Source organism: Mus musculus, chromosome 1 (genome assembly GCF_000001635.26).
Source record: "Mus musculus strain C57BL/6J chromosome 1, GRCm38.p6 C57BL/6J".
NCBI lineage: Eukaryota > Metazoa > Chordata > Mammalia > Rodentia > Muridae > Mus > Mus musculus.
Genome location: NC_000067.6, coordinates 100270369 through 100294884, shown reverse-complemented (window position 1 = coordinate 100294884; position 24516 = coordinate 100270369). Strand labels below are relative to the sequence as shown.

The 24516-nt window shown below is 38.7% G+C and overlaps 2 protein-coding genes across 4 annotated transcripts in view; both read right to left on the bottom strand.

Moving 5' to 3' along the window:
* The window catches only part of Cntnap5b (contactin associated protein-like 5B), a 718354-nt gene that overhangs the window by 195715 nt on the left and 498123 nt on the right, over positions 1–24516 (bottom strand). For all 3 annotated transcript variants that reach the window (XM_006529594.4, NM_172851.3, XM_011248005.2), the window contains one exon: positions 20324–20524. In XM_006529594.4, the coding sequence (XP_006529657.1) occupies positions 20324–20524 (201 nt within the window). The remainder of the gene's footprint in view (positions 1–20323; positions 20525–24516) is intronic.
* Gm29667 (predicted gene 29667) lies at positions 7780–17810 on the bottom strand. Its single transcript, XM_030244453.1, has one exon. It carries the CDS (start codon positions 12653–12655, stop codon positions 11552–11554), a length of 1104 nt encoding a protein of 367 aa, XP_030100313.1. The 5' UTR covers positions 12656–17810; the 3' UTR covers positions 7780–11551.

Sequence of the window (24516 nt, the reverse complement as noted above, 5' to 3'; positions counted from 1 at the left end):
TTTCTTTGGATAACTGAGATTTCTTTATATCATTTTCCTTCTCTTCTTAAGCCATTCTTCTTTCACTTTTTTGTTTCAGATGATAGATTGCAAACCAAGCTTTAAAGAAGGCAGAAGTACAATTGGTTTCCAGCACTTAGAATATATAAGAACATAGATCATTGACCTCAACAACCTATTATTCCATCATTAAGATAATAATAATAGTAGTAGTAGTAGTAGTAGCAGTAGTAGTTGTAATAATAATAAAATTTCCATGTACCTACTAAGAGTATTCAGTGATATGTGTTTAAAAAAACAGACATGAACCAGATTTTCAGTTTCTTAAAGTCAATATTACTAGGGCTGAAAATCATGGTTTCCATAGCATAAAATAATAAAGCATAGAAAGTATGAATTCTTATTAGATAGAAAGCATAAATAACACTTATTTTATTTTATTCTTAATTTTATTGAGATAGTATCTCAGGTAGTTTAAGCTGGCTTCAAGTTCACTGTAGAACAAAAGATAACATTAACTTTGGACCTTTCTGAATATAGCACTCAAGTTCTGTAACATTTTAATAAAAACTCATATTTTCTATGTCAATATACAATAATCATGACAGTAATTTTTAATTTGGCATCAAAAATAAAGTGTTTTATTATAAAATTTGTATGTTATTTCACTCTGCTCATATTTTTCTCAATTATATTCTGTTCTCTTCTCTATTTCCTTCCTCTGGTCCTTTTAATTCACCACATAATCCTCCTTTGACTTCTATACATGCACCACAAATATGCATCTATATATGCATATATACATATATATACTATATATGCATATATAGATATTAAAATTACATATAATTATATTCTTGATGCAACACATGAGAAAGGGCATGATACACTATTTCTCTTTTCTAGTCTGTTTTATTTCACCTAACATAATGGTCTCTAGTTGTATCTATCTTCATAAAAATGGCATAATTTTGTTCTGCATGGCTGAGTAAAACACCATTATGTATGTACTGATCTTTTCTTTATCCATTTATTTGTTGACGGGAAGCTAAGCTATTTTCATATCTTGGCTTCAGTAAATAATATGGCAGTAGGCATGGAGGTGCAAGTATCTTCAATGGGCTACATTAGATATTTTAGGTATGTACTCATAGTGCATAGTACATAGCTTGATGAAAGCTCTAATTACTTTTCTTTAAGAATCTCCATATTAGTTTCCATAGTATCTGAACCACTTTATATTTCTATCATTGCTCCCCTGGTCCTTGCCAGCATTTGCCATTTCCTTTAAAACAGGCACTCTCATAGCTATAATTTCAATTTGTATTTTCTGGTGACTATGAGTACTAAATATGTTTTTAAATATTTACTGGTTATTAATCCTTCTTTTGGAAGATAGGTTTAAGCTTCTGTTTTTATTCTACTATTTTATAATTCAAGGATATCATGGTATAATGAAAGGATGTGGACTTAATAATCATTTATATTCTTACATATTGTATATGTGTATGTGTACCTGTGGCGGGAAGGTTATTGGCTAATAATAATAAAATGGAGAAGACCAAAGCAAATTTCATTCAGTTTAATTGGAGGAGAAAAGCATGTGTCCTGCCAAAATGCACAAGCAAATCCTGGTAACCTTTAAGCCTTCCATTGATTCCCCTGTGTTAGAAATTGTGAATATAGAGAAGTGAATATTGTGTCCCTGCTTTCTTTCATTAATTTCTTTATTTCTGCTATAGAGGCCCCATCACTTGGGTTGTACAAGAAGTATAACACCACACTATTGAAGGCAGCTCTAATATTTGTCCACTTTCCAGTCTCTTACTCCTTTTGTATTTTCTGTCTCATTTTTAATATGTACTGTCCTTGAGTGCTATAAATCTTACTTTTGTGTCTCTGTGTGTGGTTTCAGTCATCCTGACTATAATCATGTATATAAAAATATTGTTTTTATTTTGTCATTCTTAGTTTATAAAACTTATTTCTCGGGGCCTGGAAAATTTCCTGACAATAAATAATCAGTAAACACACACACAGTTAAAACGTAGCTCTATTATATTAGGACAAAGGTGCTCTGATTAGGCACAATAAGCTTGTTTATCCTCCAAAACCTGATAATAAAACTCTATTGGAGTAGAATAGTACCATCATTGTCACTAACTGTAAACCGTGCATGATACAATAACAGGTGCACAGGTACTCTAGTGGCAAGAACATCACATAAATAATCAATCACATTCTGATAGATTGAAGTTTCTTTCAATATGATCAAATTCATACCTGGGACCATCATTAGGCCAGGATTCTATGGCTATCAAGATCATAGGTCCTAGCAGAGTACCTACTACTATCATTCTATTAAATGAAAAAAAAAGTATTAAACTGACTCATGATAACTGAGTGTTATTCTCAGGGATCAAAGCATATCACAACCCCCATCAGAAAAGCTTCTATTTTCAGTAGATGATGATTAAGACACATAGCTGGCTAAGGTTCATAGAATAAGGGCCTGAAGAGGAGGTCTAGGGTTTGTAAGAGTTAAAGACAGTGAATGAATATATGGAAAGCGTGTCCTCTGCACATAACAGGACAGCTAAACACATGAAATTTCAAGACCTGTAAGTCATGTAAAGTACTCAAAAATTGCTGGTTGTTTGTGAGCCTAGACACTGCCTGGGGCAGAGAACAAAGCAGAACAGACAGGGCTGTTGTTAAGACATTCCTAAGAACAGCTTGACTGTAAAAATGAAAAAATGCAAGGACGCAGGCAAGGCTATCTTGTCTGGGTCAACACCACCAGGCCGGAACCTCCCCTCTGTCTACTGCCCCTTGACACCGGTCACACATCAAAGTCATATATCAACTGGTTGCTATGTGAACAAAGATAAGCCCCCAGCTCCCAGGAACAAAATCCTGATGCCCTTTTGCTGACATGTAATCTTTCTGTTAATGTTTAAATAAGACAATAGTGTGTCACTATGCTGAATTCCACACCCCTAAGCCCCTTACCCCATAAAAACCCCTAGCTTTCGAGCCTCATGGCCGACATCTGTTATCTCCTGTGTGAGATACATGTAGGTCCGGAGCTCCGAAATTAAACATCCTCATGTATTTAAATCAAGATGGTCCTTCATGATTTTTTGGGTGCATGCTGAATCCGGAATTGGGTGGGGGTTTCCCCACTAGGTTCTAACAGCACAAGATCTGTTAAAGCTCTATCCATCCAAATATATCAACATAGTTAAGACAGGTAGACATGATGTTCCACTCCTACCTAAGGAGATGTTGTCCACTGATAGCTATTAGAGAAAGAGCATCTGTTTTCTTAAAGGGTGTAGCCCCTGATTGTTGTCCATGTTCTAGTGGAAGGCCACACCTCAATGAGTATATGGGTAGCACAAATTGGACTTGATGAATACTAAAAAGAAGATGAAGTTGAATGGGTACTGGGGTGAGAATATGGGAAGAATTGGGGGAAAGGGATTAGGCATTGGAAACATTTGAATTTCTCAAAGAACTAATAAAATGAAAATTCTTTTTTTCTTCATTTCTTTTGAGAGCATTAACTTTGGTTCTTGTCTACTGAGCTGGATGCTTTGCGCAAAGACATTCATTACTGGATGACTGGTACAGTCCAAGGATTGCAGACAGTGTTTGTCTTTCTCTTTTCTTCTTAGCATTGTGAATTTTAGATCTTTGTGTAAATTTAAGAAGTGGTGAAATTGAACTGTAAAACTAAAGAAACTGGCACAAACCAAGATGATAGTAGGACTAGATTGATAGCACATTCCCAGTATGAACACCACAAAATCTATGCAAGCCTAAACTAAGAGAATATATAATACAATTGAGTTAGGAAAACAATGAATGCACACAAAGGATTAGCAGGAACTAGAGAAATAAATGGCTCAGCGTCTAAAAATGCCACTCTGCCAGATTGTGCTGTTGTTCTTAGTACCTAAGTAGCATATCTTAAAACAGAATATGATTTAAGTATTGGGTTTGTCCAATACATCTTACCTCTATGGGCATTATGATTGTGTGTGTGTGTGTGTGTGTGTGTGTGTGTGTGTGTGTGTGTGTGTGTGTGTGAACATATTGTATGTTTGTGTGTTTGCATGGATACACATATGTACACAAAAATATTTATAAAAATTCCATAACCCAAGTGACATGACAGTTTAAGTCCTTTAGGAAAGTCCCAGTTGGAATAGTCACATTTCTATTTTTTTTCTAGGAACTCAAACAGTGGAGCACGACAAGGCATTGCAAAATAGGAGAGCAGTTTCTAGAGTAAGATATCCTCAGAAGGGTGTAGGGTAGCAAGTGTTTTCAGCTTAGTTATCAGGGGGCAGAGAAATATACAAGAAACCACTGATATTGAACCTTATAGGACCGATTGTGGGAAATGAGATACAAGGGAAAGAACACGGAGAAGGAGCAATCAGTCTGCCAAGCCTGACTAAATCCAACAGAGGTCTAGAATTGATTTCACAGTGATGATCCTGAATTATGAAATAAAGGTTCTATTTTCTGTCCTGAATTATGTGTTTAAGAAGGCAAGGAGGCATGCAATCCATTAGAGAAAGATTTACATTTCAAATAGTTAAATTTTCTTTGGAATGCATTTGGTGATTAAAGGGGTAAGTGACAGTTATCTGGAAAATTCATTTAGGTAGAACATTTTCTTCCTCTAAAGATTCCAGATTAGTCAAACAGTGCATTGCACAGTGTATTGAGTTAGGCATTTTGCACTCATGCTTTCCTGACATTTCAGTCTCTATTGTTCCATAGCAACTCTAAACCTGCAAATATTAAGCCCTGGTTTAAGCATTCCCTCTAGGTTCTGCCCCACACTAGGTGTGCCTAACTCATTATAAAAGGGGCTGCTTGCCTCCTCCTCATTCTCTTCTCTTGCTCTCTTACCCTTCCCCCACCTGTCTGTCCCTTCTCTCCCCATTCCCCTCCCCCCTCACTCTCCACATGTTTATGGCTGGCCTCTACTTTATCTGTAGCTACTTTATTTGTCACTCTGTCTCTGTCTCTGTCTCTCTGACTCTTTCTCCATCTGTACTACTTCCTCAACTCCCCTCCCCATGTTCCGAATAAACCCTATTCTACACTATACTGTCTCATTGCCGTTTCTCATGGGAAAAAAATGACTCAGCATGGGCCACAGAGGCAACCCAGTCCCCCACACCATACTGTGTCTTCACCAAACATATCTCTGGCATCTTTCTCTTTTTTATAAGATATAAGATAAGATTGGTGCCAAGACTCTAGATTTAGATAGTTGTAGGTTTATATCTCTCCCTGCCACCTGGGCAGCCACCAGATCAACAGACTTATCTACCTGAACTTGGAGGAGAACTAGTAAAATCTTCCACTGGTCACCATAAATATCCTCTGGTCCCAAGGGAGGGTTGTTGAGCTCCCAGCCACCTCCTGTGCTCTCCCCGAGGATGGAGACATTCAGCCATTATGACTGGTCTTTTCCTTGATCCTTGTTCTAGGACCTCGAACACTTCCCCGTCCCTCTCCCAAGTGGTTTTTTCTGATGCTTTAGAAAAATCTTAAACTTAGGTAAACTGTTCACCCATAGGCTCGGGATCCTCTCAACCACCAGCTTCCACATATGACCTGGTAAGTCTAGGCTTGGGTGCTCATTATCATTATTATTTTGTTCTTGGGGCACAAGTAGAAACATTTTAATAATGGCCCTCACTCAAAGGGAAGGTCATCACCTTTGTATCCCTACTTAGTAGGACATCTCTAGGACTAATTCATAGTATTCAGCTACACAGCAAACAATATCTTTACATGGCCATTTAACTGGCATTTTAAAAAACAACTCTCTTGCTCTCTGTTCCTGGTCCCATTCGCCCATCTTTATTGAGGGCAGTCCTAGGACCATCTACTATCATTATCATTGTTACAGACAGATTCTAATTTGTTGCCTGTAGGAATTCAGCCTGTTAATTAAGAAAAAGTTTTCATTCTACCCTGTCTTGGCAGATAATGATTTCTAAACAGTAAAAGGTTAAATATCACTTTCATATCTATCTGTCTATCTGTCTATCTATCTATCTATCTATCTATCTATCTATCTATCTATCATCTATCTATCTATCTATCTATCTGTCTGTCTATCTATGTTTATCCTTATGTTTTGCTACTGCAATTAATTTAAAATGTGCTCTCTTTATTTGCTAGATACATCTAGAACAAGTAATTAAAGAAACACAGATTGTCTAACTCATATTATGCTTAACAAATTATTCTCAGTCTTGTCAGAAATCTGTTAAATATTTGAGCTTATGACAGAGACCCTCAAAGCTTGACAATTAGCCCCCACTCCCAAGTTACCTGGATTATGGTATAATAATCACTGAGAAACACTGCTTCATTGCTTTGTATGCTGCCAGGGCTTGGCCTACACTGTGGACAAACAGAGGGTACCTAGAGAGTTAAATGTATCATACTGGCTAGGTCAAGGTTGGTCATTTCTTTTGCAAGTACCTACTCCACAGGGAAAAGCTTTTCATCTTCTGGGCTTCACAGCCAGACTAACTCTGTCCAAGTTGCAACAGAGACCATAGGGACCTGGGAACAATTTAGGTAGTGGGCTATAGACGAACCTCTGTCATTTGCACTTACATACAACTCCTAGATTATAATTTATTTTTCTGAGATTTCTGATTATATTGGAAGATAACGTAACTATAGCTTGACAGCTAGAAAACAGACCTAGCTGCTTACACTAAGGTAATGCAACTTATTTGCTCATTAGCCAATTTGTTAACTAGTTAAGACTACCAGATTTCTTATCAAAGATAGATAGGTTTGCGTTGCTCACAGGCTTCACAATAAAGGATACACAAGTTCATATATAAGCTTTCATAGATGTAAATTCCTGTTACTTCCTTATCTAAACTCAGTTTCCAGTAACTAATACTTCACATTTCCCTTCTTGCTAAGACACTGCCCTAACATTAATTGATATAGTTCTTATAAATTAGCCTAGCTCAAATAAAGTATTCTACTATATCATCCAACTGGTTAATCACAAGTTCCAATTTTAAGTTTCCTTTAATTGCCTTTTCAGATAAGCTTAAAGAGTTCCTAATGTTGAATCTATACTATCAGCTATCATAACAAAATATAAAAGTTTCCTTAGGTTCCCTTTTAACTATAGAAAAAGGTATTTCTTATCAAAACTATATGATCATATATCATATTCACAAGGTCAGGGTTTTGAGTTTCCTTTTTTTTCAAATGTAAACTTAAAATTGTTTCTTGTTATACTAAATTGATGTATAATCGGTATCCTAGACAAAGGAAAAAACCCTTCTTGCTGCAAAAAAAAATTTTTTTGTCTTCCCTACATTCATGTTAAAAAAACATTAGTTGTTAACATATTTACCTCTTTTGTAAAGTTATAAGCTACAGAAAACCCACTCAGATCTACCTCTCTTAGAACAAATAGATTCAATCCAGATAAACACACCTGTTAATCAAAAGCCTAAGTTCCCACTTTTTACCAATTCTAGAGAGTGGGATTTCTTTTCTGTGGCCTCTCTTCACCCCCAAACATCAAAACCTAGGGGTTACAAATGTACACCTAAGAAAAAACGGTTTTCTCCCAAATGTACTAAACCTTATTCTCTACTTGTAATATGTATGCATGTATGTATGTATGTATGTATGTATGTATGTATGTGTGTATGTGTACGTGTACGTGTACGTGTATGTGTATGTGTATGTGTATATGTATATGTGTGTGTATATATGTGTGTGTGTGTGTGCATGCATTTGTGTATACATGTGTGTGTGTGTGTGTGTGCATTTTGTCATCTTGTCAAGTCTAGGTGTTAACTACATCTAGGATAACTTCAGAGAAGCAACTCATAGATGCTCTAATTTTCTCTAACAGATGCTTTTCCTGTACCTGTGCCTTCCTATCTACCCACAAATGGTTGCACAGACTCTGTACAGCAAGGAAACAGCCAACATTCCTAAGACTGAACCAACATCCAGGTACCCATTTTCTCAGGTTTCCCAGAGATATGTGGCCACAAACTCAGTAGAAAGTAGCTAAAGATCACTATGACCATATTCATGCTTCACCATCACTTCTTTCCAACTTATTTCTTTAATTATGCCAAAGTGGAGGAAATGCTAGCATTCCTTTCTAGGATCTACCCCACAGTTACCTGCCAAGAACCAGCATGCCTGAGTCAGTATAAAAGGGGCTGTTTGACTCTTCCTCACTCTTCTCTTGCTCTCTTTCCTTTTTCTCTCCATTCTCCTCCCCCTCTCCACATGTTCATAGCTAGCTTCTACTCCTATCCTCTGTCTCTGTCTGTCTGTCTTTGTCTTTCTCTCCCTTTCTCTCTCATCTGCTTTTTTAAGTCCTGCTCCTAAATCCCCCTCATATAATTTATAACCCGTTATGATCCCTGAACCTCATTTTCTTACTGCCTGGCTTCTCTTTAGGCATATACTATAAATGCTCCTTAGTGTGGGGACAACAGAATCTTAGGCCATGCATGATTGTCATACCATGTCCAGATGCTGAGCATCTACTTCATGGACAGGAGGAATTTCACCCAGAACAGAACCACTGGTAGCAGTGGTGTATTTCGACCTTGGTGTTTGGGCAACTGCCTTGCCATGAGGAGCATCAACCCAGAAATCTGAACTAACATCTCTCACTCAGCCTTTAAAAGTGGCAAAAGAGGCAATAGTCAATATCTATTCTTACAGCAGATATGCTTTTGTCATAGCTCATGTGTATGGATTGATACTCTAAGAGAGGGTGTTGCTGAATTCTGAAGAAAAAAAAAAAACAAAACTAAACTCAGAAAAACAAAAACAAAAAATATAAAACAAAAAATCCAAAACACCTTAAAATAAAGAAGAGCTACTTGCTTTATTGGAAGCATTATGGCTCATTCTCAAGGTAACCATAATATATTTTCCCAGATATCAAAATAGGGACTTCACAATCAGTGTAGGGATATAGGTTGACTGACAAAGCTACACAGAAAATTGCCATGTTTTCCAATGAACATATTCTGATCGTTCTGCCATCTATTGCACTCACCATGGCCCCTGAAAACTCCACTGAAAAATACATAAGATCAGATCAAATATAAAGGAATTTAAAGAAGACACAAAGGGTTCCATACTAATGAAGCCTGTACCATCCTGTCCAAGGAATTTGCTAAACAATTTATGCATCAAATTCATCAAGCCTCACATTTAGGCTACCAGAAACTGAAAGAGTTGTTACAAGGAGCAAAATAGAAAATATTTAATACTTGGTTGATCAGGTAATCTCAAATTGCCCCACTTGCCAGGCTGTGAACTCCTCCAGCCCCAGCCAAGAAACTCTAGGAACTAGAATTAGAGCCCAGCAGCCTTAGGTCAAATAGGAAACAGATTAAACTGAGATGAAACCAGGAATATATGGATATAAATATTTGTTAGTTTTTATAGATACCCTTTCAGAATATCTAGAAGCATTCACTATGAAGAAAGAAACTTCTAATGCAGTGGAAAAGAAGATTCTAGAAGACATCATACTCAGGTATGGTCTACCCCCCTTTCTGGGGTCTGACATAAGACTAGCATTCCTCTCTCAGGTAGGTAACTCAATCTTTATTAAAAATCTTGGGAACTAATTAGAGGTTACACTGTGCTTACAGACCCCAAGGTTCAGGACAGAGGATGAATCAGAATCTGAAGGACGCTTTAACAAAATTAACCCTTGAAACTGGCAGCGATGGGGTATCTCTTATCTCATGCCTTATTTAAGGCTAGGAATACCACTTATATGTTAGGGTTCATCCCCTTTGAAATAATATGTGGGAGTCCTTCTTCCATGTTACCTAACCTCCAGTTGACATTCTAGCTAAATTTGACCAAGACAAATTCCTGAAAACCTTGGAAGCTGTCCACAGGGTCTAGAAGCAACCCTTGTCCCAAATTTGTCAGGTCTATGAGTATGTTCCTCCCCCTAATCATCATTGGTTTGAACTAGGTGATGAGGTCTAGATTAAGAGACATAACCAGAAAACTCTGGAACCTCACTGGAAAGGATCTCACACTGTGATCCTGACCATGCCAATAGCTGTGAAGGTGGGTAGAATTCAGATGTGGACACCGGCTGGAAAAGAAACAACCCAACAACTGAGGCCCCACCAAGAACAACTTCCACATGACTTACTTAAGAGCAATGAAGAGCTAATCATACCCTGGCTTCATTGATCCTGATTCTGCTCATCCTGGCTTCATTGATCCTGATCTTGCATCTTGTAACAACTGCTGTTGATAACTCCCATCAGGGTGTCACCATCAAACAGATACTCCAAGGCTCTGAGAGAAGAACTCTTATAGACTTGGGGAGAGAGGTACCAACCTTGACATTGACTGTACTGGTGAGTATTACCATTTCCATTTTTGACATAGACCTTTATGTTCTGGCCAGATATATGTGTAAAAATCTGGGTTCAACATGTACATCTTGTTTGTCATATAAGGAACTGCAAGCTGCTAAGGCAACTTGTGAAGAGGACTGGAAAGACTGAAAACTTGGAACTATCAGACTCTATGCATGTCCAGCGACAAATGACTATGTGACTTGTGATAGTACAGAAAGCTTCTTTTGCAAAAGTTGCAGCTGTGAGATGAATGCCCCATGGATACATAATAGTTGGGGACCTCATCGAGATAGGCAGAACAACTAACTACTCCAGTGCTGAGGGAATTGATAGGGTCAACACAGAGGAGGAAACCATAAGGGATTCCTCTTATAGATACAAAAATACTTGGTCTCACCTGAATCTACCCCTTACAGCTATGGAACCAGTGGCCCTGTCAATGCCAATAACTGCCCTAAAAACTTCAATATCATTCTCAATTTTAGATCCATCCTCCCCTACAAATCCAGTTTTGCTCTCAACCATCACACCCCTCTCTAGGGTATTTGACATGTCTGTCCTGTATAGGCAGCTAAATTTTACCTTTAGGTTTATTAATTTCACCACTAACATGAGAGAAGATTGTCAGGTTTACCTGGACCTCAGGCCCCTACACTATACTGGCTAGGCTACCACAGGAAATTTGTCAACACCCCTAAATAGCCCACTGAGATGTTCCTGGGGAAGTTCCCCTGTCCTCAACATTCAAATAGTGAATGGAAAGGGATTATGTGTAATAGGAAGAAGGGGAAAACTACATAGCTTCACTCACCTTAAATATTTTTGCAACCATACCCTTATGATAGGTGACAACAACTCCTACCTTGTACAATGGAACTTGGTTTGCATTAACTAACTCCTCATGTTTATCCACAGGTACTCAAAAATTCCAGCTTGTATGTGTTGGTTATTCTCTTCCCTCAAGTTTATTACCTTCCTTTCAATGCCTATGTGGAAATGGCTCTGAGTCAGCAAAGGCAAAAATGAGATGCTGGGGTCTTAGCAATCTTGCTTACAATGCCAATTGGGCCAGATGTAGCTTCAGGAATTGGTACTGGTGCTAATCAAAGTGGATAAGATTCTTCATGTTTTATACAATCCCATGGACTCACATATAGCCCAGTTAGAAAAGTATATTTGGTTGTGCAGGATGCATTGCTGACAATCTTGAGTGAGTTGTCATATTTCTCGTGGTTCACACCCATCACAAACATGGGGGCATCGGCAGAAGGGGCGGAGATGATGACCCTTTTGGCTCCACCCTTCAAGTGGGCCCCGGCCTTCTCCATGGTGGTGAAGACACCAGTAGACTCCACGACATACTCAGCACTGGCCTCACCCCATTTGATGTTAGTGGGGTCTCGGTCCTGGAAGATTGTGATGGGCTTCCCGTTGATGACGAGCTTCCCATTCTCGGCCTTGACTGTGCAGTTGAATTTGCCGTGGGTGGAGTCATACTGGAACATGTAGACCATGTAGTTGAGGTCAATGAAGGGGTCGTTGATGGCAACAATCTCCACTTTGCCACTGCAGATGGCAGCCCTGGTGACCAGGCGCCCAATACGGCCAAATCTGTTCACACCGACCTTCACCATTTTGTCTACGGGTTGAGGCTGGCACTGCACAAGAAGATGCGGCTGTCTCTGGAACAGGGAGGAGCAGAGAGCCTGCATCATCATCATCCCTGCATCCACTGGTGCTACCAAGGCTGTGGGCAAGGTCATCCCAGAGCTGAACGGGAAGCTCACTGGTATGCCTTCCGTGTTCCTACCCCCAATGTGTCCGTAGTGGATCTGACATGCCACCTGGAGAAACCTGCCAAGTATGATGACATCAAGAAGGTGGTGAAGCAGGCATCTGAGGGCCCACTGAAGGGCATCTTGGGCTACACTGAGGACCAGGTTGTCTCCTGCGACTTCAACAGCAACTCCCACTCTTCCACCTTCGATGCCGGGACTGGCATTGCTCTCAATGACAACTTTGTCAAGTTCATTTCCTGGTATGACATTGAATATGGCTACAGCAACAGGGTGGTGGACCTCATGGCCCACATGGCCTCCAAGGAGTAAGAAACCCTGGACCACCCACCCCAGCAAGGACACTGAGCAAGAGAGAGGCCCTATCCCAACTCGGCCCCCAACACTGAGCATCTCCCTCACAATTTCCATCCCAGACCCCCATAATAACAGGAGGGGCCTAGGGAGCCCTCCCTACTCTATTGAATACCATCAATAAAGTTCGCTGCACCCAAAAAAAAAAAAAAAAGAAAAGTGTATTTATTACCTAGAACAGTCAGACTCATTTGCTGAAGTAGTACTACAAAACAGAAAGTGGTTAGGAATGTTCTTGGAACACAGAGGGCTCTGCCTAGCCTTTGGAGAACAACGTTGTTTCTGCACAATCATCTCAGGCATTATCAGAAATAGCCTGGCCATGGTACAGCAGAGACTAGAGAAAAGAGGTAAACTTAGACAACAAAATCAAAACTGCTAGGAATCATTCTTTTCCTGGTCCCCCTGGATAACTATGCTAAATATCATCATAGAAAGGACCAGTCTTGCTCCTGCTAACTGAACTCATTTGTGGACCCTATGTAATTAATGCACGTTTACTAAGGAGTGAATTTCCACTGGCCAACTGATGATTCTGAAACAACAAACCAGTCTATGGAAACATCTCAAAGAGTTTAAGATGAGCCATTACTCGAGGGGGAAATGAGAGGACTGAGCCAACCTGAATCAATGACAAACTGAAAATTGACAGCTTATAGTACTAGGCCTAAGTTTTTGTTAGTTTGATAATAATTGAATTATCAGGCTTAAGCTTCTCTTAGTTTCTGTATCCAACTTTCTGTTGCCTATATCCTCTAAACTCACCAATCTTAGATTTACTTCTACCCCTAGAGAGGGAGCCTGAAGAGTTAGCTCAGGAACTTTGGAAAATTTCAACAGATCACTCCTCCTGGAAGATTAACCCTCTGGAAGGGAAAGGCTAATTAATATCCCTCAGACCATAAGGGGAGGGGGCAACCAACCATCAGCCACTTGCAGGTGGGGGAGGCCCAGAGCATGTAGACACATTCCAAAGGATAGACCAACCATTGGCCACTTACAGACAAGGGAAGTCCTTGCCACCTCATTCCCTAAAGACCAATCAGTTTTAAAAGTCACACTGTTCTGTCAATCATATTGTGCCTAGTGGCTGTTGCTCTGAAAACTGTATAGAAGCTCATCAGATAAGCTGTGCGGGGTCACCACTTCTCCGTCAGGTGTAAAATGACCCCAACGCATTTGAACAATACATTTCTCTTGCTTTTTGCATACATTCCGGGCTACATGTCTGTTCACTCAGCGGGTCCTGGTAAGCTAAGCCTCGTCAGAGTACTACAAGTCAACTGATCAATTCAATGTAAAGGTCTACCACTCCCCCTGAAATTCCCCAACATGTGCATAAAAGGGGGCCTGCAAGCCTGCACATTTATATGGAGTATTCCAGCATGCTGGTAATATCTGCAAAATAAATGTTCAGCCTTTGCATATTATGAGTTTGGTATATCTTAAGTGATTCTTGCAGCTTAGTAATATTAAATTCTGACCCCCCACCGTGCCCACAAGAGATTATTGTTTGTTGTTCATGAGCATAGTTCTGCTAATATTAGGCAGAAGCTATAAAAGGGATGCATGTAATTCTAGAGGGTATTGGGTCTGACTACACAGTAGAAATAGAAATCTTGTTGCAGCTGCCTGCAAAACAGTAGAGATTCATGTAGGACAGAGGTTGCTCAAATAGTGTTGCCATTATGTGTTAGGGATCAGCCAATACAAAGTCAGAGGAAAGGAGAGGAAAGCTTTGGTTCAAGCAATCTAATGTTTTAGGTGGGAGAAATAAAGAAGAAAATAAAGCCTTTTTAATGAGATAAAAATAAATAAAAGAGATAAAAACAAATTATCAAAGACCTTTAGGGTACCTGAACAGATGTCTCTTAAATAGTTGGCAAAGAATGTCCTGCAAATTGGCCCACTACATCTCTTTCCACACTTTATGGTGTGGTACATGCCCCCAGTGTTGCTCAAAGCATAGCCTTTTTGCATTGTGAGGAACAGATAAATAAAGAAGTCTTCCAGGTTTATGTGCTACCTTCCATACCCTTCATACCATGGGGAAGAGATTTGCTCAGTCCAACCTGTGCATTTCTGCTAACTTCTTCAGATCCTGTCCTGCTAAAGATTGGCTTTGATCCTCAGAGAGGTCTGGGCAAAAACACCAGGGTATGCTTATGCTCATTAAGCCACACCAAAGATAGAGACAGACCTAAGGCTCCACAGAGAGTCTAGTCTGCCTTTTCTCTTCCATTTTTTTGTCTAGGGGTTTCAGAGGGTATCATCATCTCTCCTACTGTCACCTGCCAGGTTGTCATAAAACTCAGCCAAGGGGACACATATGCATGGAAATGAAATCTGCCAGTCACCTACATGCATGAACCTGGAGGGGGCAGCTGGCCATGGTGGAAGAGCCTTTCTTCCTCCTCTAGGTCATATACAGATGATGGCAGCAAGGATGGAATACTGGTGCTAATAGCTTGGAACAAGACAGCTCATCCAAAACCTAAAAATGTAATGCTTCTTTTGCTATTTTTTTTTTACTAAAATGCTTATTCCCTTCTCATAACAAAAATACCTAAATAATGCTTATGTTTTTAAGTCCAGAATTGTTTAAATTAATTTCAAGTTGTTTTAAAATTCTTTTAAGCTTCAAAGAATCATATTGGTTCTACCTCCCATAGGTCAATCTGCTTATGTTAATAACCACTGTTTGATCCTAGATTGATAAAATAATGCTAATAATGTAAGTCAATTTCTTTTCCACCAATAAGTTGTTATTACCAATTCCAGATACATAATTATCATGGTATCAGCTATATAAAGCAGATGAAATAAATAATTTACAACTTTTCCATCTGATTTTTAAAATAAGATACAGGTGACTTCCAACTTAAAGGATTCCTTCCTTGACCAAGATTTCCTTAACATGACTCTGTCTTTTCTAGGCCGTTAACAACCCACCACCAATAGTGCTGTCAATCAATGTGTCACAGGCTTAATGTGAGCATTTCCCCCTCTCTCCACCCTGTAGTGACTACTCCACAATCAAAAAAAGCAACAAACACTCATCAAAATGAGGAAGGTAGAGATTCCTGTGCCATGGATGACCCCAGTAGGTTATAGGGGGTCTCTGGGATGTGGGTTCTCAAGGCTAGGTGGGTAAGCATATGGTGATTACATATAGAAACAAACACAGATACAATTTGAATCTGAGTATGTTTTATAGCTGTTAAATAAAGGTTTTTATGTATAAAGAAACGGATATTACAACCCTAAAAACCTGTGCTCAGTGAAACAGTCAAATAGAACAGGTATTAAAATAATCATTTGATACAGTAAAATACAAAATCATCTAAGTATTTCAACTTTAAAAAATATAAATTCAATGAAACAGCCAGATAGAATGGATATTATTATAATCATTTAACACAGTAAGATACATAAATCATCTATGACTAGACAAATTTCCAACAACAACTTAATGAAATTTTATGATCAGTTACTGTTTAACATCTAGTTCCTAATTTTCTATAAATCTTCAAAACATAAATTTAAACTGTTTTAATTCTTTCTATTTAAGGCGTTCTTAAACAATATACTGAAGCCTACTTCCAATGCCCCACATACAACCATATAAAACTTTATTGTTGTTGGGAAAGTTTTTATTTATCAATACATTATACAAGATGATTTATAACATGGTTTTCTCAGAGATAAGGTCATGGTTTATAACTCCATCTCAAGGGATAGTTTCTCACCCATTATTCTAACTTAAGATCTTAGCCTAGGCTATCAAGAACATCTCATGTTTAGGAAAAAGAATAGTAAAGATAAAAAAGATAAGTTGCCAAGAGAACTACTGCTCAATAATTTTTTTCTGGCCAAGAGTTCCACAACTAGTTCCAGGAGGTCTCCTTCTTTTAAAGTCTATGACCTCATTCTGTGAAACTTGTCACTCAGATCCTACTGTGGTTGGTGTACCATTCCTGAACATCCAGATGGAGCAAAGGAGGTCCTAGAAGTACTCGATCCTCAGCAGTTGGCTAACCAAAAGAAACCCATTCCTCTTGCAACATCTAAAGAGACAGCCTGATCTATTGTAGACTGGATCACACTCATGATGCAACCACATTTTCTCAGGGGGATATTGCCCTGTCAGCCAGATTTGTTTGTTTAAAGAGGCTTCCCATAGGCTCTCAAGAGATCTAAAGAAAATATTTCTTGAGAAATATTGAGGAGGGTTTTGTTTATTCTTCCAGTCTGTACAAAGCAATTTGAGGTCACAGTAACCATACTCACAATCAATATTTGCAGCTTTGATATTGGGGATCACAAACTTAATAGGTGTGGTTTCAATTTTTGTCTTATCTACTACATTCTTAGTTAAACAAATTCATATATCACATCATGTAGATCAGTTTTCCAAATATATGTCAATAGCATCCATGACACAGGAGAATATTGAGAGGGGCATTCAGGTGCAAGCATTTCTATTCCGGTGAAAATCAAATTCACCATATTAAAAAGCATGTTCTCAGTGCAACAGCATTTACTGTTCTCTTGTGTTTGTAAAACTCCCTTGGAATGTAATACTTCTGAACATCACTGGTCTCCTCTTCAGTCTCATTTAAATGGTCTTTGGAATAATTCTAATTTGGCCCTAGCATGTGGATTTCCTATGTCATAAAATCATGCATATTAGTAATTCTACAGTGGGTCCACTTCTACTGAGGAAATGTCCGCAACTTTTGCCTCTGCTATGCGGGAGTTCACTTCTTAGTCTTATTCAATGACTTTGCTGCTAAATGGTAGAATTGCAGTTTGTATATTCTTAACTGTCGTTATTTCTTCTTCAAGTCTGTACCAAGCAAGTTAATGGGCAAGGAAGAAGTAGCCTTCTCCAGGAAAGAACACACATTACCTAAGACCAAATGGTCAGTATTGAAAACATACATATGTTTAACATTATATAGACTGAGCAGGCTATATTTATACAACAAATCTAAAGGCATAGGGGCAGCTTCATTATGAGCCAATTTGTCAGAAAGATATAAATGCAGGCAGATCCCTGAGTCTAAGGTCAGTTTGGGACAGAGCTAATTTAGGTATATGTGTGGTCAGAATGGTAATCCCAGGACAAGGTCCCACCCACCTAGCTAAGTTTACAAATGCAGACAGATCTCTGAATTCTTGGGCAATGTTAAATATTTTTTATTAGGTATTTTCCTCGTTTACATTTTCAATGCTATCCCAAAGGTCCCCCATACCCACGCCCCCAATCCCCTACCCACCCACTCCCCCTTTTTGGCCCTGCCGTTCCCCTGTACTGGGGCATATAAAGTTTGCAAGTCCAATGGGCCTCTCTTTGCAGTGATGGCCGACTAGGCCATCTTTTGATACATATGCAGCTAAAGACAAGAGCTCCGGGATACTGGTTAGTTCATATTGTTGTTCCACCTATAGGGTTGCAGTTCCCTTTAGCTCCTTGGGTAATTTCTCTAGCTCCTCCATTGGGGGCCGTGTGACCCATCCAATAGCTGACTGTGATCATCCACTTCTGTGTTTGCTAGGCCCCGGCATAGTCTCACAAAAGAGAGCTATATCTGGGTCCTTTCAGCAAAATCTTGCTAGTGTATGCAATGGTGTCAGCATTTGGAAGCTGATTATGGGATGGATCCCTGCATATGGCAATCACTAGATGGTCCATCCTTTCTTCATAGCTCCAAATTTTGTCTCTGTAACTAAATGTGCTTGCTGTCTCTTAAAATTAAGAGGCCGGGTTATAGGATACTGATTCATAGGATAATCAAAAGAGAACATGGAATAAATAACTGAATTGATGTGCAAATCAAAAACTGGGCTTTTGGTGTCCATGAAATGAGCTAGTAAAAAGTGATAGCAGTTCTTTTTTAGCATTTTTCTCTAGCAAGATCTGAGCTGTCTGAAGGTCTCGAGAACAAAACAACTCCTCAAGAATTTTTTTTCTAATATGATTTCTCATTTTAGTAAGAAAATCTATGGATACTAATCACAGCTCTTTTAGAGATTGTCATAGTTCTTTAAGAATTTTTTATAACAGGATTTGTGACAAAACTGTCAGAAATCCCAAGAATTACTTAGAGAGCTGACTCACCTTTTTTTGAATATTTATTTGTAGCTATTCAGAGAACCTGTCTTAGGAGTAAACAGAGCTCTTTTAAAATTTTTTTTATTCCTAATCTTTATATATATATATATATATATATATATATATATTGAACTTTCTGAATTGGTTCGAAAATCCAAGAATTACTTTTAAAATTTTTCTCACAGGGTTTTGGCCTTGGCTGGAAGATCCACAGAATTCTTTTTATAGCAGTTTTTTCCACTTTGGTTGGAAATCCAGAGAGCATTCAGAATTTTTACTAGCAGGGAGAACTTTCTCTAGAAGAAACCTAGCTGTCTCAACCAGAGAGCTTTTATAATAGCAAGAAAAAGCTATCTATAGCAAAACAGAAAACAGAGAGAACAATCTGGAAAGCCCTCTCAGTAGAATATAAGTCACCAGCTTGGACCCTCAATTTGACTTGAGTCATTTGTTTTTGCCACTCCCACACACCATTTCCTCAGAACCCCTCTCCAAGCTGAAGCTGGTATTTGGCAGTTATCTATTAGCTAAATAGGTATTGTGCTTTTTAGACATGCAACAGAGTTCTGAGTTTGATGCCTATCACCACAGAGAAATTAAACCAAAAAATGTGGAAAACAACTGTACTCTCAGCACTTCAGAGGTAGAGACAATATAATCCGAGGTTTAAGGTTATTCCCAGCTACATAGTAATTTCAAACCAAATGTACACTACATAAGATCTTTCATCTTAATAAAAAATTAATTCATTAAAAATGGCAATTTATTTTTAGAGTCATATCAATTGAAGTTGCTATACTTTCAGCAAAATATATTTTGTGAACTCAGAGTAGCATATGATTATTTTGTTTGGTTTCTTTCATGGTATTCTATCCTTAGATATCTTTTGTTCTAGACATAACTCATTCCTCTTGTTTGTATGGATATACTGGGATCCTTTATGCCATCTTTCCTTTCCCCCCAGCTTTTAACTACCACACTTTACGTGTCTAGCTCAAATGTTCTATCTTCAAAGGCTATTTATATTTTTATTTTTAATTGTTGAGGATGGGTATTGTCATGGTGTCTTTCTGAAGAAATAGAGAGAAGTATAGACTCCACAGATAGTGCCTGAATGTCAAACTCAAGATTCATGGCCTTCTTTGGGTCATATCTCTCTTCAAAGCAGAGTGAGAAAGAGCATTGTGACCCACTTCTTATCAAATACACATTTCTTTTAATGTCTTAGAGTTTCAATTGCTGTGATAAAATACCATGACTAAACAAAACTTGGGAAGGAAAGCTTATAATTTGCATAAGCATGACTCTGGAAGCAGGAACTGAAGCAGAGGCCATGGAGGAACACTAATTATTGGCTTGCTCCTTCAGGCTTTTCCAAGTTTATTTAAATTGTTTTTTTAAATACACCTCAAGACTACCTACCCAGAGATAGTACCACATATAATTGTCTGAGCACTCCACATCAGTCTTGGAGAAAATTAATATTTGAAGACATCTTTTAAATTGAGGTTCCCACTTCTCCAATGACTCTAGCTTGTGACAGAAAAACTATAGCAAATTATTGGCTTGTGGATTTTGTGGTACCATAAAGAAGGGCAGGACCTTACCTGGTGTGTTAAGCAGGTGTGATCTCCTACAGTAGTATGTTACCTCCTGTTCACAGTGCTCTGAGCCATCAATCAGAGCCTCCAGCTGCTCCATACTCCCACCATAATTTAAGTTCATGACATAGGGTTTCTCAGTGTTGGAACCCTGTATCCAAGTCAACTCTGTGTTGTTGTGTTGAACCGTCATCCAGATCTTGTCCTCTGCACAAATAAAAATGCAAATCAGGAGAAGTTAGAAGTAAAGCTCAAGCAAGAGTACATAAACATGAGTCACTCAAAGGACAAAGCAGTCTCCACCTGCGTACTCCAGACAGACAATGGTACAAACGCATTCTAGACCTTATAGAAGGACCAGAGACTTTTCTTTTCTTGTAAGGTTCTACCTCAGGCTAACAAGAGGCAAATAGGCATTGGGTTAATGCTTATGAATCTTTATTCTACATGCTTTATACTGTGCACTTAATGTCCATTAGCTTTAAAGATTGACAATAGAGTCTTCTTCCTTACCCATAAGAAGACTGAAAGAAGACTTTCTAAAGTATGTCAAAGTATACTGATACTCAACTTTCTCAAATAAAATGGCATTTGATGTATTTTATACAGTCACTTTAAACTTTAACCTATCCTAATATTATTTGATATATACTAAGAGATAAATAATATATGTAAATTGTTGCCATACTATATTGCATAGGAAATTTTGACAAGGATAAGATACCTGTGAAAGTTGACTATAAACCCACTATTAGAGGTAATTTCTTAGAGAACAATTAAGTATCAGGTTGAAAAGAATACCTACATAATAGATAATGATAACACAATAAGCATCTGTAAATGAGCTCATTATTATCAAGGATGAAACTATAGTATGTAAGCATACAATCTGAGTATTATATCCTGGCCTGTCAACATAGCACTTGTGGTGAGTTCCATGTTCATGTGTAACTTCAAAGAAAAAGAAAATAGAGGATGGAAGAATAGCACCTAAATTTATCCTATAACTTCCACATGTGTGCATACAGATTGAACACACACACACACACACACACACACACACACACACACAACATGTCCTCGTACATAAAAGCAAAAATAAAAAAACAAATATATAGTTAAAAATCATTAAAATATTCATCTACATAAAATATAAAATACCATTCATCCCAACGACCTGGTATGAGAAAGGTTGTTTGTGTCTAGATCTACACCAATGAGCCAACTATGTTTGATAAAGTTCTGAAGCATTATTCACAGATATTACCATCTAGTATTAAGTGGACCACAAGAACATTCAATTCCTTTCCAACATGGCTGAATGCTTTCTAGGATCTGCAAAATATCATGCCTTGTATGCAAAAGTATGCTTAATTATTGCAAGTCTAAGTACAAACACATGATAAAATGTATTCTGCAACTTTTCTAAAACCTTGACCACATTTGAAGAAAAGGTTGTAGTGGTAGTTTAGGACCTTTAGTTGCATATATTTTGATACTTGGTCTCAGTTGGCAAAATACCTTGGGGTGGATTATAAGGTATGGCCTTATTGGATAAGGTGAGTGACATGGGTGTGCTATGAAGCTTCAGTAGATTTCCACCACTCTAAGTGAGCTTCCAGACATCTGCAGGCAGATGTTTTGAGATAAGAAATCTTAGATGTTCCCATTGTGATGCCTTTTGCTCTGATACTGTGAGGAGAGGGTGTGGCAGCAGTTCCAAGATGGTGCCCGGGACTGCTGCTAAGTCTTATGACTTGCACCTGACTTCCTCATACACCTGAAAATAAGCCACAACCATCATGAGAACTGTGCAGGTGCACCATGATGCTGGCAGTGTAAACAAGTTCATATTTACTGGAGACATGCTCCTGCTGCCCTGATTGGCTGAAGCCATGCCTGGTGAGGTGATGTGACCTGCCGTGAGTGGATGGGGTCTGAGAGTATATAAGAGTGAGAGACCGGGAGTTCGAGGGGGAGAGAGATGAAGAGGGAGAGAGATGAAGACTGAAGCTTGCTGGATAAACTGCTGTTAGAAGAACTGGTGATCGTGTCATTCTTGCTGGTGGAGAATGGATTCGACAAGTGGTCGCCCGTATGAAGAACCTACTCCCCCACTAATGAGTTCAGAACTTTCAGCAGTCAGTGTTTACCAGCAGGGTAAGTTCATGGTAACTGAAACTTACGACACCAGGAGTTTTGGGAAGGACCTTGGATAAAATAGAGGTGAATATAAAGTTGCCAGGAAGAAGGCACAAAGTAAAATTGAATAGGGAAGGACCACGGATAAAACAGAGGCGAATATAAAGTTGCCAGGAAGCAGGCACAAAGTAAAAGTGAAATCATGGGAGCATACTCATTGCATCTGATTTCTTTAGCTCTTCAGGAGCTCCTTAAGTCTAAAGGTTTAAAAATTCAAAGAAAAACCATAGAAAAGTTTCTTATCGGGAAGCTCACCATAACGTCGCACCTTGGTTCGCCATCTCAGGCAACCTCACAGTCGCTTGCAGGGAGAAGCTAGGTAGGGACTTAGATGTTGCCTGGGAGCAGGGGATCTTGAAGGGAGACATGAAGGCAGTGTGCAGGATAGTAAGGAGCTGTTTGGATGATGAATGCTGTTGCGGGGCACTAGAAGCTAGCCAGCAAGTTCTGGAGCAGTTAAAATAGGAGAGGTCGTTACAATCTGAGAAGGAGACATCGTCGAGCAGCTCAGAAAGCGAAACAGAAGAGGAATTAGAGCGTTTGGCAAAGAGAGTGGAAAAAAAAAACAAATTGTACCCTGACTTGACTAAGCAAAAAGGGGAGAAGTCGAAGGAAGAGGGAAGTAAGAATGAGAAAGGAGACACAGTGTTATCAGGTGGACAGAAAGGACAAAACAAAAGAGCCAAGGTGGAGGAGGAAGGCAATTAAGCCTGTTTATCCTTTGAGTAGAAGAAGGCTACTGATTTGTATGAGTTAATTTTATATCCAGCTACTTTGCTGAAGTTGATTATCTGGTTCACCTGAAATGTAAATAAATAAAATATCCAATAAAAAATGACTAAGAAAAAATGGATCAAGCAAATTCAAAAAACAAAGAAATGTAACTTAAGGCTTTGAAACAAGCTATTGATAAGAAAGTTGTCAAAATCCATACAAGTCTCTTGCAAGATTTCTTTGACTTAACACAGAAATTTCATGGTTACCTGAAGAAAGGTCACTGAGCCCTCAAACATAGTGTAATGTCCATAAAGAACTTTGCAAGTGTGTGGAGATCCATGAAGGTGATGAAATGCCTGAGCATGGTCTTTTCTTATGGATTAGGATTAAGCAAACCTCCAAAACAGAAACAATTGATGATCTAACTCATTCTAGTGCAACCTCTGTCAAATCAGCTTCAGTAAAGTCAACATTCTCTGATATGATTAGTTTGGGAAAAACTATACCTTTACTAAGACTGCCCACATCAGCTTAGCTTCCACCCACCACACTCCATGCTAAAGATTTTACAGGCAAATCTTGCTATTCCTGAAAGTGAATCAGAAGTGCCAGTCCATCACAGGATGCTTTCACTTTGGAAGAGGAGGCTGCTCAGTATCATAATTAGGATTAGCCACCTTGCTTGACAAGCACTACTTGGTGAATTAAGTTTAGAAAGAAAATGTAACATAAAAAACAGTTTCATACAAGGCTGGGAGATGCAGTCCAAGAGGCTACCCAATGGAGCGATCTTCTGTTGCTGTTTTCCAGTCAATTTACTGCTGAGAAAGATGGTGAACCAATATGAGAAGCAGTTCCCTGTAAATTACTGAAGGAAGTTATGAAATCTATATCAAAATATGGACCTGTATCTCCTTATGTAATATACTTGCTGGATAGCATGGCCACATATTGGTTGATGCCACAGGACTGGCAGCATGTAGAAAAATCAGGCGGACAATTTCTGTTGTGAAAAATGGAGTCTGAGGAGGTCAGAAAAGAATTATCCTTCAAACAAGAAGAAAATAAGGAGGCTACATATGAGACATTGGCTGGAATAAGGTCATTTTTTCACCCTATATAATAATTAAGAATATCAAAACAAAATTTGATAGCTGTCTCAAGCCTTACTATTACTGCCTAGAATAAGTTATCCTCCTATGAGTCAAAAACCTCGGCTTAGGCAAACATCCGACAAGGCAGAGAAGAACCTTACACTGACTTCGTGGCACATATAATGG